At 43.8% G+C, this 17,047-nt stretch overlaps 1 protein-coding gene across 1 annotated transcript in view; it reads right to left on the bottom strand.

The window, feature by feature from the left end:
* MKLN1 (muskelin 1) overlaps positions 1 to 9,419 on the bottom strand; it is a 90,622-nt gene extending 81,203 nt beyond the window's left edge. Inside the window, exon 1 of the mRNA XM_088531808.1 lies at positions 9,319 to 9,419. Within this exon, the coding sequence (XP_088387934.1) occupies positions 9,319 to 9,413 (95 nt within the window). The 5' untranslated portion in view covers positions 9,414 to 9,419. The remainder of the gene's footprint in view (positions 1 to 9,318) is intronic.
* Between the last annotated feature and the right edge of the window lie 7,628 nt (positions 9,420 to 17,047).

Below are 17,047 nucleotides of genomic sequence, written 5' to 3'. Positions count from 1 at the left end.
ATGAAGCTAATGCTAATTTCAAACTGTTTGGTTTGGGATGCTTAAACAACGTTTACCTACAGCTCTTTCCATTTTATTATAAAGTTTCTCTCTTCTGTTAGGGAAATTCTCTGCTTAAAATGAAATAAAATCAAGGAAGTCTAGTGAATGGAATCAATCAATTACTATGCAGTATAATGACACACTCAGGATGCTTTTTTCTTTTTTTGGTCCCCCTTTATTATCACATAAAGTAATCCTATCATAAAGGACTGGGTGGGGAGGGAGAACCTTCTTGCATAATATAGGAAAAGAAATTTGAGGTAATTGTGTATATAAAAATGCAATTTTAAAGTCCAGATTGTTTCAGCTTTATTAGCTTACTGCTCAAATTTGCTTCTACCTACTCGGACTGAATTTCCCCCACCCCTCCCACTTACTATAAATTAAAATTACCTCTGTCAAAAGAAAAAACAGCTAAGCAAGTGTGATCATATAAAAATAAAGCAAGCAATTTAGAAAACACTTTACAGAAATGAACTTGGATCACAGTTGATTGCACCAGACAATGAAACAGGTATTATTTTGCTCCAGCCTACAAACGGGGCCATTAAAAGCCAGTTTCTCAATTATTTCTTGCAATGATCCGTTTACCCCCTTAGCCAGCCTAATCCTTTAATACAGAAGGATGATGTTACAGACATTTCCAGGAAAACAAGTTAGAAAGTTCTCCTTTTACCTCCCACCCTTTAGTCAAGGCATTTCTGATTTGTCAGTGCTTCCTCCAGACATGCCAGCACTTAATTTGGACTAAAACTGCAGCAGGAGAGTGAATTCCCAACCAGTTATGGGAGGCCTGCTAAAGAGCTGCTATTTCCGTAGCACTCAGTAACCTTAAATCACACATTCAACTTCTGACTGTATCACAGCACTGAGCAACCCAAATCTCAGCCACAAGAGTTTCCAGGTCGAGACTGGTAAAAAAATCAGTATTAGGCTTACAGAAAAACAATTGGAGGGGAAAAATAAAGTCAGACATACCTGCATAAATTGGTAACCAGAGTGACTTCAAATATCAGAGGGCTGCAAGCTTAACTGTCCCTATCCGGTTTAGGGATTATAGTTTAGATGCAATTTAACTGGTAAGAGGTTCTGAACCTTTCCGCTTGAAATTTGCTCTCTCCCCCAGAGTCTTTAGACAGCAAGCTTTTCTTTTAAAGTTAAGAACTGATCAAGATCTTGGTCACCATGATCTTTTCCATGTACTTTCTTCTCAGAAAACAACACATAAACGTTAATTTAAATAATTTTTTTTGGTTTAAACCAGCAAATACAGAAATCAGCAAATACAGAAAGACTGTTTCATCTAAATGTGCTATACTGTATTTCCTCCAATTTTGACTAGTCATTTTAGCTTTGGAAAATTTTCTTTTGCCCCTTTCTTTTTATGTTTAGTGCTCATTTCTATATTTCTAAACCACAAGGATATTTGAAAGTCGGTCTTTTTGATGATCAGCAAGGTACTAGCACAAGCTACATGGTATGAATGCAACTTAGGTGAGGTTCCAAGAGGTCCGCAGCAGAGAAATTAACCCTAGGCTTCATGGAAAGATTGAGATTAATATGAATTGAACCCTAAATATTCAGGAAAAAAAAAAGATGGAAATTAAGTCTTTAGCTCACTGAATCTGCATTCAATAGAAAAATTCCAGAAAGTTTTACTCTGCTCTTAAACAACCACCAGCCTTCAGCTACTTAATAAGAAATTTTAGTTTTTATTTCTTGCAGGGAAAACAGTTTTTTGAACTTCAAAGAGATTCCTACTTCCCATATTCATCAGAAAAGTCACTAAACCTAAACACTTTGCAAGCCTTCCAGAAAACTGGTAGAGTAGCACCCTCCAGTACTTCCTTGCTCTCTCTTCCAAGAACTAGTTGAAAAACATCATACAAAGTCACTCCAATATATTTCCAGCCTTATTCATCAACAATTCAGTTTTAAGAGTCACATATCATATTAGTATAGGAGGACCAATTTCCATAGGACATGATTTCTGCTTGAGAACAGTGACCATTTCAATTCAAAGATCCAGGCCTTCCTTTCCATGGCTAAACAGCACAGGTAAGACAGAAGGCTTTAAAGGAAAAGAGACACTAAGTTTTCCATAAAACACTCTAAATTACTAGTGATCCATTTATAAAAACAAATAATCTATCTGCTGCTACAACAACATACAGTGTATATGCATTTTAGACTTGATCTTGCCATGTATAAAGCCTCAACTTCAAAACAGACCATAAACCAATTTAGGTTCTTGTGGAATGTACATTCAATCTGTTTCCAATACGATCACATGAATCACTTAAGTTTTTGCATCTCTAATAAGCACACATTTTCTCCTCAAAAGATCAAAGTTTATCCTGACATGCGGCACGTTCTAGGATCTCATGGAGAATGATTCCTCTCCTTTCTTTTTCTCGAGACCCAAACAAAGCTAACATGTCTCAATTTCATAACTGATGCACCTTGCCAAGCACATTTTAAAACCAATAAATCTAGACTGAGAATGACATTCTTATGTATTTTATACCAGAAATAAAAATAAGTGCAGCATAAGAGACAAATTTCATCACTACCATTTTCAAATTAAGATTTTGGCTTCCTGCAGTTACACACAAAACACAACAGCCAGGCTGTAGAAGTTCCTTTTCTGCATCAGTTCCATCCCTGCCCCAATTTTGTGCTTTTAAGTACACACTAAGCACATCTCTCTTCATATAACAATAACTGTAGATCAGGGACTATTTTGACAACAGAGGACTATGCAAGATGAGCAGTCTCAACCCTTCATTTTGTATTTTGGAAGAGGATAAGCCTATTGCAAGTCAATTAGAGGAATGCAATGGCTAACATGTGTGTGCATCTCCCATGTTATATTTTAGAGGCATAACAAGTTCACTGGGATTTTTTTTTTTTTTAAACAAACAGCCCATGTGGAAAAGCTTTATGAAGTCCAGGAAGTAGCTTTACATCTTTCATGATTTCACCAATGTCATAAAACTACTAATATTTCCACTCAAAAGAGGAATCCACAGAAAATCAGCCTAAGTGGTTACACATAAAAATATAAATTCAAAGGGTAAGCCATAAAATACCCATCAGCACCACTACTTCACACTTGGTAAAAAGTTCACCCAAAAGGCCTATAAGAGAACTTAAAGCTAACTCTGAAATATTAGAGTTATGTTTTATGTTCAAAACAGATGTAAATCCTTCACAATAAGTTAGTGTCAAGTATGGATTTTTTTTTTCCACCAACGTTCTGTGAAAAGAACCATCTTTACAGTATCAGCGTTACTCTCAAAACTAAATGGTACCTCACTAGGGATGTAATGCTACTCATTGACTCCAAAAAAACCCAAAATGTTGACTTCAGAAAACTAAACCAAAGAAGTCATACTACCCTGCTTTTAAGTATTGGCAATTTGAGGAATTCTGTTCCAAATCGGAAACATCTCCCCTCTTTCCCTAAAAAAGGCCTTATGGAATAATTCCTAACTTGGGGCAAAGTAAATAAACTCATGTTAAAGGGTACAACATATCCCAAGCCAACATTACTTTCCCATTTGGCCGTTTTGGGCAGTTTTTTAGAAGACCAAAAAAATAGGTGCAGTAGCACCCTGTCATGGAAGAGAAGGGTGGGAACAACTCCCTACTTGGAGGCAAATTTATCTATTCCAAAATTTTCTCTTCCATTTTAACATTCTGTGTTAAAAGTACTCCTTTAGTAATACAAGTCTCAAAAGTTAGAAGAAGCTAGTGAATTGTTATTTAAATAGTTATCATAAGGTGCAAGTGCTGTTTAAACTAAATAGCTTCAGAAAATCATTTAAGAAGAATGTTTCCCATACTAACCAGGACCATCTCCCACAGCTTTTAGTAACATTATCAACCCAGTAGTCAGCCTGGGGAGAAAAGCCAGAGCAGATGGAGGAAAACACCACCAAACCAAAAACAACCAACGCACAACTTTTATCCATTACAAAGATCACAGCATTTTCCAGGAATTACAGAATATGCTAGCAGAGCAGCAAGTTCTATTAACCCAAATTTGCCTTTGCAATTTTAATTCCAACATATCAAAAGCTATTCTCAAATATCCTGTTGAACTCCAATTTAAATTGATCCAGGAAATAATTTCTCAAAGATTATGCATACTGAGTTTCATGCAATGACTGCAAGAACAGCTTTCTAATGGTGACTAACCACTCAGCATCTTAAATGCTTGTTCCTCTCCCCCTAACAAAAACTAGAACATTATTAAATTCAGAACAGATTATTATAACCCACTGTTCCTACAAAATTCTCTGGGCTAAAGTCAAAAAAGAAAAGCTACCTTCAATTTTAGAGCTTTGTATTAACATGTTGTTAAAACAAGTTGGACATTTAGAATATTTTGACCTCTAGAGAGATTCTCAATGAAGAAATGCTAAATATTCCATTTACCTTAACATAAAAAGCTTTTTTTTTAATGGTGTGATCAAGAGTGGAGATAGAACAGTGCATTTTAACGGTGATGTTCTAAAGAGAAGATAATTTTACAGAAGAAGCTACATACCTGCTATTTAAAAAAAAAAAAAATCAGATTGTACATGCCGTCTTGTTATTCAGCAATAACACAGGTAACACAAGGAAAATGTGTTGTGTGAAATAGCATTTTACTCATTAAATGAGTAATTAGAAATCAGAAGCTATTCTTAATTAAGCTTGCAAGACAAAGCCATATATAGAACAAGTGATCCATGATCTAATGGTGTTAACACCTATTAGAAAACTTTTACATTCTTAATACTCCCCCCAAAACATCAATGCAGAAAGGGCTGAGCAATTAGATTAATACAGATTCTCCCAACTTAATCGCACCAGGGAACTAAAGCAGATTAGCTGTTTATCTTCACCCTTCAGCCAGAGGGAAAAAATAAATAAATAAATAAAAATGTCCAAACCCTCCTAAATACAGACTACTTTAACTGGAGTCTGAGGAAATTTATTCTCCTAGAACAGCATATGTGCATTTATCTGGAAAGAAACTTCTCTGAGGAGCAATCAGACTTCTAATGCCAGTGCATGGCATGAACAAGTTTGTAATTCTGTGATAGTGGCCACCCTTTCCACTTTCTCACTTTTTCACTGATGTAAGGGAGGCAAACAGTATTACTTAAGTATTAAATCCATAAGTTACTTTTTCTTTATAGAAATATTTATGCTTGGAAGTACTCAATTACAGGCTTCACAGAAAAATTCTAGGCTATAAAAGTGATGGAAGCAGGGGAAAATCAGGACATCTGGTTTTCTAGAACCATCTAGAAGAGCCATATGACCAAAAAAACTATTTTCCATAGGACTCTGAAGAGAATGACGCAAAACTGTCTCCAATTATTGGTACCCGATATTGGTACCCGATAACCAGCAGGCCTATGAACACATCTTCATAGATCCAAAGAGAAACAGCTAGAGCAAAGCAAGTGATTTGGCTAAAATAAAATGCTGGAGTGAAATACTAACGATCTTCCCAGGAGAAAAGTGAAATTAAGCTTCATATGTGACACAAAAAAAAAGTGAATCTGAGGTTCTGTAATAATACATAGATGATAAGTTAGACTGGGTAGAAGCTTACTGACCTGCACTCCTAATTAAAAAAAAAGGCACTAAAAAAAAAAAAAAAAAACACACACGCTTCTTTCTCTGAAAGGCTACCAGTCATCTCTAATTTAGCAGATTTTTTTTTTTAATCAATGTCACCTCTCCTGGTTTAGCAGAGGAAAAAAAAAAAAAAAAAGAGACAGACACACACACAAAAATGCCTAAGTTGAAAACATCAATCAACTAGGTCTTTCTCTGTATTGGTATGTTTTCTAGAAAGAAAACATAGCACCGAGTAAGACATGAAACTGGAAAAGAGTAGGATTACTAGAATAACTGAAGCACAACTGAAGTGCCCAGCAAAATGGATAAAAGCATAAAAAGGGGTTGCAGTGAGAAAGTGACTATAAACCATGAGGCTACTCATGAAACTCAATTAGTCTCAAAACAAATCTTATTTTATATTTTATTAATGACCTCAGCAGAAGAAATAATTGCATAAAAGCTCTAATCCTTCTCCATAGAGCTATCATACAGGAAGACCTAAGGAGTAGAAATGGGGCAAAACTTCCTAGCGAAGGTGCGTGACTAACCAAATAACAGTAAAAGAAATTCTATAAATTTTTGAAGTAGGAATTCAGCTGTTTAAACAAGTAGCACAAAGACCTGAGTGCATTAGCCAGCTACAAGATGAGTCACAGATCTGATGCAACCACAAGAAAACACGGTCCTTGGATACAGTAATTCCACGTTTTCCAGCAGAAAAGGGTACACGACTACCATTGTGCAGAGCACAATGCTTCACTCCTGTCTAAAAGCAATCATTTAAGCCAGAGCAGACACACACAAACTATTAAAAAAAAAAAAAAAGATACAAAATGTTTCTCTCAGAATACAGAGAAATAACTTTCACCAAAAAAAAGAACAGTTTGAACAGGTATTGCATTACCACCTATAAACTGTTTGCTCACTTGTCAAAATAAATAAACAAGTTGGACAGGCTGGAGCCTCTCAGTTTGTTGCTGCCTCTGCTGAAGCAGAAGTGACCCCGGAAAAGTGAGATGTCCCAAGAACAAATTTGGTCTTGGATAGCTTTTCTCTCCAAAGGGCACAACCTTCTCCCAAAACACAGAGTGAACTAAGTCTATCTCATAACTAAACTGACTCTTTCACCCGCAGAAGTTTGAAGTAAACATCCTCGTTAGCCCTGCTGCTAGTAGCCACAACCCAATGGAGGGCAACTCAGTTTGAAGACAAAAAAATGACACATTAGAGCTATTTTTTGGTAGATTCAAGGATTCATTTCACATTTGGAAGGGTCTTTGCAAACATACAAGTGATTGTAGCAGTGGTAATATAGCCAGAACTTGGGTTCAGCACTAGCTAATCCTTCAATGCTGCCACCAAACAGAACAGAAAGGATGCTAAGGTTCATTAGGAAAAAAAAAAAAAAAAGTCTGTATTTAAAGGGAAACTGGCATTTTTAAATTATAATACTGATTCTAAGCCAGAAAACTCTGAAAACTTACCACTATTATTTTATGAAAACTAATATTTAATAGGTGACTTCACTGTTTCTGTGGGTTGGAACAGAACACAAGTGTCAGGATCAGTTTTCAGATAAGCAGATCCCCCGAACAGCAGGGTTGAAATATTTGTATTTCTTAGGTTTGTTTTACATTTGGAGTCACAATTACTTAAGAAGCAAGTTTAAATCACATTTAGCTGCCGCTGAACATGGCTAATCTATTTTGTTCCTCTTCCAAAAAACATTTTGCTAGCAACAGTAAGCAATGATGAGCAACATTAAAGTAGAATCCCTGCATATATTATGCAGGAATCTGTTTTCCACTTCAAGATGGAAGTGGTTTCTTCCTACTTATTCTTGTAAACATCCTTATTTAAACTATGGTATAACCAGAATTCCCAATACCCCTTCAGAAAATCATAATTCTGACCTGTGTATTAAAGATCAGCAAAACTTCTTGCTGCATTTGTATATTCATCTTGCAGCATGTTATATACATTTACCAGCAATTTTAAGGATTTCCATGAGTACTCTCTTTCTCCATCTTCCTACTGCCCATTTCCTACATTTTTTATTTCTCCTTTTGAGAATCTAATTCTAAGTCTCAAGTCAGGACCTTCCCTTTCCATTTCACATCACAGTTCAGTTTTCTCTCAGAATATAGGAGATGGAAAAACTAGACATCAAGAAAAAATAATAATAATAAAATGAAATAAAATTTTCTTAAGGGGCACTTTCATCATAACACAATCTACTATTTTCACTACAAGCCAGAAAAAAGAAAGCACATAAATATTAATAATAAAATTCCTTGGACCAAGGTCAGCATGAATATAACCCCATAATAACAACAACCACCACCCTATACCTGGAATTAATGAACACAGTTTAAAAACCTGTTCCAATTATTGTTATTGGATGACGAGCACTTCCAAACACAATCACATGCAAGGTCACACACCTGCAAAATGCCACCCATGTTATAAGACACAGAATTGTATCAAGGAAGAAACTGACATTAAGGACTTTGGGCAGTGCTGCAGGTACCACATCAACATTAATTCCTCACAGCTCCATGGCAAAAGGACTAACAGGAACCTCACAAAGGAATATCAAGGAAAAAGACAGTTTTATCTCTCTATTTTTCTATATATTTCATGTTTCTCATCAGTGACATCAGTAATGGACTTTTCCACATATCAATGCCATCTTGGAAACCCGAGACACCGCAGAAAACCTACAAGAATGATCACAATTTTGGAGGACATTCCTTCCTGTGCAAGCTAGGTGTTCCGAGTAAGGAAAACGGGTGACTCTATTGCCAAGGACCAGCAAGGAGAAGAGAGATCCAAGCTCTTTTCAGTATCCAACCAAGCAAAAGCATTAAGAAATGCAGCAATTACAAGTCACAATCAGGAAAACTTCCAGCAAAGTTTTACTTCCTTTCAGGGCATGGAGATAAATCATGACATTTAAATAAAAAAAAGGAGATGTGGGGGGGTGGAAAGCTACTTTCCCACTTGTTGGAATAGACTTCATCTCCACCAAGGGGTGGAAAATTCAAGGCCACCCGCGACCAGCCGGGGTCTGTGAGGACTGAGGAGTCCCCACGGCACATCCCAACGTGAGAGTAACGCGGAAAAGGAGGATAACGTGGATGGAAGTGAGACCCGGCCCCAGCACGACTTTGCTCTGTGGACCGGGGGCGCAAGGGGGTGCGAAGGCCCCTCCGCAGAGCCCAGCTCCAGGGTCCTGCCTCAAAAAAAGGCATCAAATCTCCCTCAAAAAAACCACTCAGCACTCCCAACACACAGAGGAAACCCCCCAAAACGCGATTATTAAAAAGATAATAACTAAATCAATAACATCAAATCTGCCCACAAACTTAGGGGCCGACCCCTCTCTCCCTCCAGATTACGGGATTTGGAGGGGGGGGGGGTGTCACGAACACATTCCCAATTCCTTGAAGCGACCTCGATGACCCGCCCCTCCCCCACGCACACTCCCTGCCCCCCTCGAAACGCCACGGGCCGCCCCTCCCCCACGGCGCGCCCCTCCCCCACTCGCTGCCCCTTCAGGGGCCTCACGACGGCCCCGGCGACACCGACGCGAGGACGACGCGCGCGGCGCGGCCAGGCGCGGCCCCGCCGCGGGCCCCGCGCACTCACTCGGGCAGGTAGGTGGAGGAGAAGCTGCTCCAGCGGTGCAGGCTGTAGCCCAGCACGCGGCCCTCGGCGCCCGCCGGCCCCGCCGCCGCCGCCATCTTGTTGTCACCCGCGCCCGCCGCGGCGCCGGCTGCGGCCGCGCACGCGCGCGCGGGGCGGGGACCGGCTCTTAAAGGGGCCGCGCCGGCCCCGTGTGGGGAGTGTGGCCACCCGTGGTCGCCCGTGGCTGTGGGGACGCGTGTGCGGGCGAGCGCAGCGCGGTCACCATGGGGCCGCCCCACGGCTTGTGCGTGGCCACGGGGTGCCGCGCTGGAGGCACCAGTGGGGTCCCTGGGGGCCACGCCGTGGGGCAGGGGCGGTGCCTTGTGTCACCCGTGTGTTTTTTTTTTTTTTTTGGCGATTTCCACGGCAATTCCTGGCGCCCCCAGAGCTTTCTGTCCGCTTTGTGCCACGCAGGGAAGTTTCGTCTCCCTCCGTCCTTCACACCAGGCCAAGTGGTACCAGATCGGCACTTATTTGTCCACTCCTTTAATTTTGGGGGGAGGGAATAATCCCGCCCATCTATCTTGAAGGTGGATTAAAGCAATTAAATAAAAGTGTTATAATAAAAATGTCAAGCAAGGAAGAAAAAGTAAAATTAAAATATCTCCCTTTTTGCTGTCTTTTTACCCTTAGTGGCAATTCCTTCCCAGCAGAGATGCATCCATGTGGATTTAGCAGTGGTCCCACTGCGAGCAGAAAGGCAAGTGGTTGGGAATGCTAGAATTAGTCAGAACGTCTTTTTTTCCCCCTGTTTCTTTTTCTTTCTTCTCCGTTTCCACATTTCCTGCATCCTCTTACCCATCCTGATGGAGAAAGTGGGTGTTTTTAGACAGGCAACTCCAGGAGGGATTTTTCTGCTTTATTATTATTATTTATTACTATATTTTTAGGGGACCTGTGGAAGGGAGATGGTCTCACCCAGGACAAGGTGAACAGGGACAAGGAAGGTTTGGGACGTGGCCTCCAAGCTGATATTCCAAGGCTAGGGAAAGCCAAAAGAACAAGCAAACAAACATTTGTGGGTGGAAAATGACAGATTGGGGAGCTATTACCAGGCAGGACAGAGATGCCTGACGAGATTAAATTAACACAAGGATTTTTATTTAGTTATTTATTCATTTATTTTTCACACACTCCAGAATAAGAGATGCTGTGTCACCACCAGGAGCTGAGAGGAGCTCTCAGCGATGCCAAAATCCAGCCTGCAGCTAAAATTCCTGGAATTAGGATCATCTGGAGATCTCGAGGTGCTCATGGAGTGCCTGAAGGAGAGCAGCTGAGCAGAAAACAGCGAGCAGAGGAGAGGAACTCTGTGCAGGAAGCCTCTTCTAGCAGCACAAACGGGTCTTATGGTTGTTGTTGTTATTTTATTCAAGGTTGGTCCTTAATTCCCAAGTCTCCAGCTGCAAAGCGGTGTGTCCCAAGCAGTGCAAGAACAGTGCACCCGAGTCACAAAATGCCATAAAAAACACCCAAGAGTCTCCAATCCAAGCACAGAAAACAGGATCACCTGGTACCCTGGGGCAGTGGGCCCCATCCTGACCAAAACGGGGTGCCCAGAGGCAGGATCTCAGGATCCTGATGAGATATTCCCAGCTTTATGGCGGGCTAAAGATTCTGAGCGGTTAGCGCCGCTTTTCCCTTTGCCTCTGCGTGGAGCGGGCGCGCTGGCATGATTTCTCGGAATCACCCCAAGAGGATGCTCTGTCCTGCGTTTCAGATGCAAAATTTGTCTGGGAATTCAATAGTTGCTATAGTGCCATAATTGTACGTTTTACGGAGTACTTAGTCACAGTGGCTGGAGCTCTTATGGTGGGGCTTGGACTCCTTCTGCTGTGTTATTTTAAAGACCTTTCTATTAAATGCCACCTACCTTCATGTGTTAAAATTAGTTCATTTTGGCTCTCAGCCCTCACCAAAGGTAGCCTCAAACTGTGGTTTAGATGGAAGGCAGGCGCCTTGGGTGCTCTCCCTTTGAGATGATGCAGCCTATCGCTCCATGGGGCACATGGTCCTGTTGAGATCTCTGGATCTTCTTTTTCCAGCTCTGGAGGATGCTCCACAGCAGGGAAGGTGGCTGAGGAGATGTTGTCACCTCCCTTGCTCATCAGGCACCCCATAGACCCAAGGTTGGCCTCTCCTCTATGAACCTCATTCTGCACTTGGGTTTCCCCATCTGGAGAATGGAGCTCTCTACTCAATTGCCTACTTTGTAACGAGTCAGGCACGATAATTAGCTAATGTTTGGGTAATGCTTCACAGGATAGGAGTGCTGAGCAGCGCTGCTGTCAGCAGCACAGTGGGGAAGGAAGGGCTCAACCTCGTGTTCAAAGCACCAGCGTGACGGTCCGCACTAAGTTCATTGTTCCCGTTGGCTGCTCTGCTGCCAACAGAGGACTTGTGTTGAGTGCTGGGAAGAAGAGGATGCCATGGAGAGCCGGGAACTGCTTGTGATCCAAGAGCAGAGCTGTGAGAACAAACTGTGCATTAAGGTCTATATCCCGTGCCATAAAATAAATATTGAAGAGCAACCAACTTGGAGACAGAGAAGAGCATCAGGGAAGGTTTGCTCAAGTGGCATTTATTGCCCACGTGCAGCACAGCAGGACCCACAATGTGGACACCCATCCAGCCAAGCAATCATGACCTAAAAGACTATTTTAGGTGAAAATCTCGCATCTTTTATGTTTAAAATTCTGCAAATTATTTTAGGGATGACCTTTGTGGCCTTGTCATGTCTGCTGGTTGTAATTGATGCGATTTCTGCCGTTTCTCCTTCAAGTTAAACATGTAAGAGACGCCTGGGTTAATCGCTTGCCTCTCGGAGCGGTGCATTTGCTCTCTTGTGCTCCTGTCCGCTTAATTTGCAGTGAATGCCTGAGAGTGGTGCAATTAAGAAAAAAATCTTGGGCTTAAGCTCTCGCTGCTTTCAAACGACCGGCAAACCTTTCAGCGCCAGCTTGTTTATACCACAACTGGAACAGCCCTGCCTGTGACTCACTGCTAATTATGTTCCAGGATTGCAAACGAATGCTCTTAACCTCTTGCTGAAAAGTGAGTCAACTGTCAGCGCATCCCAGAGAGCTGCTGCAATGGGGAAATAATATTTGGGATGGGGAAATGTAATGTTAAGGTCTCTTATGAAGGTCGAAGTCATGTAGGCGCCAAGTTCCCGGTATTTCACCCCAAGAGCTGTCCCAGTGCTATGGGGCAGTGACTGGTGGTGGGGACAACCTATGGGCCACCCTGGCCAGTCTTCTGCAGCAGGAGCTGTGGATGGGACCAGGAGGTTTCTCCTTGGGTTAGAAGGGTGAGTTTGGGGGTTGTATGAGGAGATGGAGCGGGGGATCTATGGCACTTTCGTCACCTGCTCCTGCTCACTACGTCTGTGCTGTGGCCAGCACCAGACTGCTCATGGCCCTGGGTCCCGAGGAGCTGGTCCCACCATGGAGCTGCTGTGGAGCATCAAGCAGCTCTTGGCCCAAGGCTCTTGCGTGGAGTCACGCCAGCCCAGCCAAGATGCTGCTTAGTCATTCATGCACATGCCCTGGCCTTTCAGCTCTTTCCTAAAGTTTAGGTCCTGATGTCCCTTACGATGAATCCAGCCCCACCAGGGTCAGGAGTCAGAAGCACTCAGTGTTTTTACTCAGAAAGGTCTCCAGCATCACCTGCGAGAAGCCTGGTCCAGAGATCACCATGCATTGGAAAAAGGCAAGTTCCCTTTCATAGAATCATAGAATCATAGAATCATAGAATGCTTAGGGTTGGAAGGGACCTCTAGAGATCATCTAGTCCAACCCCCCTGCATACGCAGGGACACCTAGAGCACGTGGCACAGGACTGCATCCAAGCGGGTTTTGAAGATCTCCAGAGAAGGAGACTCCACAACCTCTCTGGGCAGCCTGTTCCAGTGCTCTGTCACCCTCACTGTTAAGAAATTTTTCCTTAAGTTCCTATGGAATTTTTGATGTTTCAGTTTCCGGCCATTTCCTCTAGTCCTATCAGTGGCCACCACTGAAAAGAGACCATCCCCGTCCTCTGCACTCCCTCCCTTGAGGTATTTATATACACTGATTAGATCCCCTCTCAGCCTTCTCTTCTCCAGGCTGAACAGGCCCAGCTCCCTCAGCCTCTCCTCATAGGGCAGATGTTCCAGGCCCCTGATCATCCTTGTGGCCCTGCGCTGGACTCTCTCCAGCAGCTCCACATCCCTCTTGTACTGTGGAGCCCAGAACTGGACACAGTACTCCAGATGCGGCCTCACCAGGGCTGAGTAGAGGGGCATCCCAAGCCCCCACCAGGGCTCCGTACAGGCATCCCAAGCCCATCCAGCGCGGATGCCACCCTGGCACTTGCCAAGCCCATGAGAGGATCTGGCCCCGCAGGGTTTTCCCTTGCTGTTTTAGCCTGCAGCACAAGGCAGCCTCCACGGTCAGGGAGCTCTGCCTGCCCCATGGGCATTGCCACAAGCCAGCTAGCGACTGAAATGACAGTAATTCCAAGAAAACCATTCTGTATTTTAGGCGTGTGCTCCAGATTGCTGAGGGTGGAAAAGTGGCGGCAGCAGCAACCTTTTTTTAAGCAATGGAAAAATGGGGAGATAGCAGGGACCTTGGGAAGGCGGTGAAGAAAGGGGAAGAAAAGCAACCTCGGAGATTCCCACCTGGCAGTTCTGACCTGGTTTCCAAATAAAGCAAGGGGAAAAGCAGGGCCCAACATAAATCTCTGATCCTCTGAAGGGTGATGGAGGAATGAATACGAAGCCACAAAGTTATGAAGAACGGATAGATGCATAGAGCTTTCTATCAGTCTATAAAGCAGTGGGACCATGCTGAAGACAATATATCAAATCAGTTCTGAAATATTTGATCTCATGCCTCATAAAGCCCCTTTTTAAAGCTTATTTTCTCTTGGCCTGGATCTAAACTTCATCATACAGGTCAACCAGCGCAATTAAAAGCTCCTTTCAGATGACCAAGCAGGGTCTTGATTCAGCTTAGCCAAAGCTTGATCACATCTAGGACGGTCTCCATGGCTCTGCTGGAGCAGTTGCTCTACAGACATGAACCCCCTGCACTCCTCTGCTTTCCCTAACCTCAGACTCTGCAAAAACCGCCGGCACGGAGGCGGGGAGGCGAGAAAGCCGGAGCATGAGTCACCCAAGCCTTGCAGCAACGTTTGCCTGGATTCTGCTCAGCGCAACCACACGTGGGGTGGCCACAGGGGAGGTCAGGGCTGCTCCTGCAGAACCTCCCGAGCTTGCCCGAAGACCCCACAGAAAATGAGACCTTTGGGAGACCTTTGGGAGGGTTGTGTTGACGTTCCTCAACCCATCCTTGGCTCGCGCTCTTGTCCTGCAGGACCTCAAGCCCAGGGGTGATCTCTGCTGGCTTCCCATCAGCAGAGAGGTCTTCTGCAAGCAGGTGGCCACCAGCCGTGGTCGGCATCCCAAGGGATGGCAATGAAGGACACAAAGCCAGGGAAAACGGCCTTCCTGCGCCTGTGCGTGGCCTGAATCCGTCGTGGCCATCCCTTAGAGCCTGCCCAAGACCCCATTAGGTCATTTCCCTCCCCGCTTCCCCAGCGTGCTTGGGAAAGGGACACAGTAATTAAAGTCCGAATCTCATTATAGCTCCGAAAGTGCCTGGCTTTCTGAGCATCCAATTATCACAGGCGCCACGTAATGCCAGCCAGGGCACCGCTGGGGATTGGGCTTTGGGGTTTTTTGGGTATTTGGAATTATTTTTGTTCAACCTACAAATATGACATGAAATTACGTTTTCTGGAGGATGCTGAAAAACCCAAGGAGGGAACGGCTGCGAGGCCACCTGCTCCACTCACCAAAATACCAATTTATACTGAAAGGAAGCGGGAACAGGATGCGGAGCAGGGATGGCAACGGGACCAAGTGATCCGCGGGACAGGGGACATGGTACTTCATGCCTCAGTTTACCCCACTGCAATTTCCCTCTAGAAGCGCTGCCAACCTGGGGGAAAAAAGTGCTAGTTAAGTGCAAAATACTCTTAATGCTTATTCCTTCTTTTTTTCTTTTTTTGTGGCGCAGGGTGTCTGCCATACATTGCACTTATGTAACGTTACTGAGCACTTAGTCGGCACTTCACATCCTTAACTAATTGCACACAGTCGAGCCATTTATCAGCATGAACGGAAAAACATCCCGTAATGGCTGATCCTGAAGCTTTGGACCCATTTCCAGCTCCCTCCGTGAGCAAGGCTGGCGCAAGATGTGAAACGCGTGAGAAAAACCAACCAAACAAACAAATGCATTAAAAGAGAGGGGAAAATAATCAAATCATGTGGCCGGAGCCAAGGGCTTGCAGCATAAAATAGCACCTTGAATTTTATCATGGGATCAACCAGCGAGAAAGTTGGACGGGAGCCTGTGCGAAGGACTCTTGAAATTCCCCTGCTCCTCCTCCTTGCAATTAAACACATTCTCTTGCACCTCGACTTTAAATAAATAAATAAATAAATAAAATAAAGACAATTTTTAGCACCACCAATTAAAAGCGCTGCTGTTTACATTTTAATTAGCTCTTGCACCGTGGCTAGCTCAGCTCCTTTCCAGCAGAATTGGATGCGCTTGGAAACAAGGCAGCGTTAAATGTTGCTGGTTCTGGGTAGCCTGGCTCTGCTGCAGGCTCGCGGGGTGGGAGAGGGAGCAGGGAGGCAATGTGCTGCATGGAAAACTCCACACGGCTTCTCTTCCCAGTGGCGCTTCTCCGTGGGAGTGCAGGAAAGGAAGCTGATTTTGGAAGCGAGAAAAATAAAGCAAGATTTTGTTCCTGGGGAGCACCAAGAGAAGCAGCATCTGTGTGGCTGGAAGTGCTTGTACACCCCAGCGGGGAGCGTATTTCCAGCCACGAAATGCCAGGTACACTTCTCCATCCTGGAAACCCTTTGGAAGTGGTACCAAAGCAGGGACTGAAGCACGTTTTCTGCCCGTCCATGGCGTGTGCTGGCAGAGTCGTAAACTGTATTTCAGCTCAGTGTCATCTGCAAACGTTCACTTTGTGGAGCGAGAGTCCAGGGAACTTTCACCACGGTGCCAGTGGGGAAAATCCATGTGATTCGTTTTTCCCTTTCCCTGCACTTTCCCCAAGCTTTTTTCTGTGATGCTGGGAATGTCCAAAGCCTCGCTAAGTCATCTGATCTCTCTCCAAGCTTGTCTCTGCCTCAGTTTCCCTCTTTTAAAGCACTAACTACAGAGCTCCCTGGCATGAAGGCATGCAAGGAGAAGGTCCTCAAAGAACCAGCTGCTGTTATCTCAGAATTGGGAGAGAAAAAGTTAAGATGCTCCTGAAGAATGGGGAGTCATGGACAGATGTGCGCTCTGGGATCCAGCTGTGCTACTGGACGTCCTCCCCTCTCTGTGTGCTCCTCCCAACCAACACAGCTCCCACAGCATCCACCGACTGCAAAGCAATGGACACAGATGGTCTTGGTTAGCAACAGCTCATGTGATAGTGTCCATTGCACAGGCTGTCATTTCCAGGTGGGAACAACAAGGAATAGTTGGGATGTGGTGATGTTTTTTAGCTGCTCGTGGGGTGAACTTATGCCGACTGCTGCAGAGGAGAGGAGCAGGGAGGAGGTCCATGAGCCATGAAGCAAAACTAGCTGGGCTTCACTGAAGACATAAAAAGGGCATTTTATAGCAGAAATTGT

The sequence above is a fragment of the Tinamus guttatus genome, unplaced genomic scaffold, assembly GCF_059628265.1.
Source record: "Tinamus guttatus ecotype Peru unplaced genomic scaffold, ASM5962826v1 Tinamus_guttatus_pri_ptg000434l, whole genome shotgun sequence".
Lineage (NCBI taxonomy): Eukaryota > Metazoa > Chordata > Aves > Tinamiformes > Tinamidae > Tinamus > Tinamus guttatus.
Note: the sequence above shows the minus strand (reverse complement) of the source record. Positions and strands in the feature narration are given on the sequence as shown.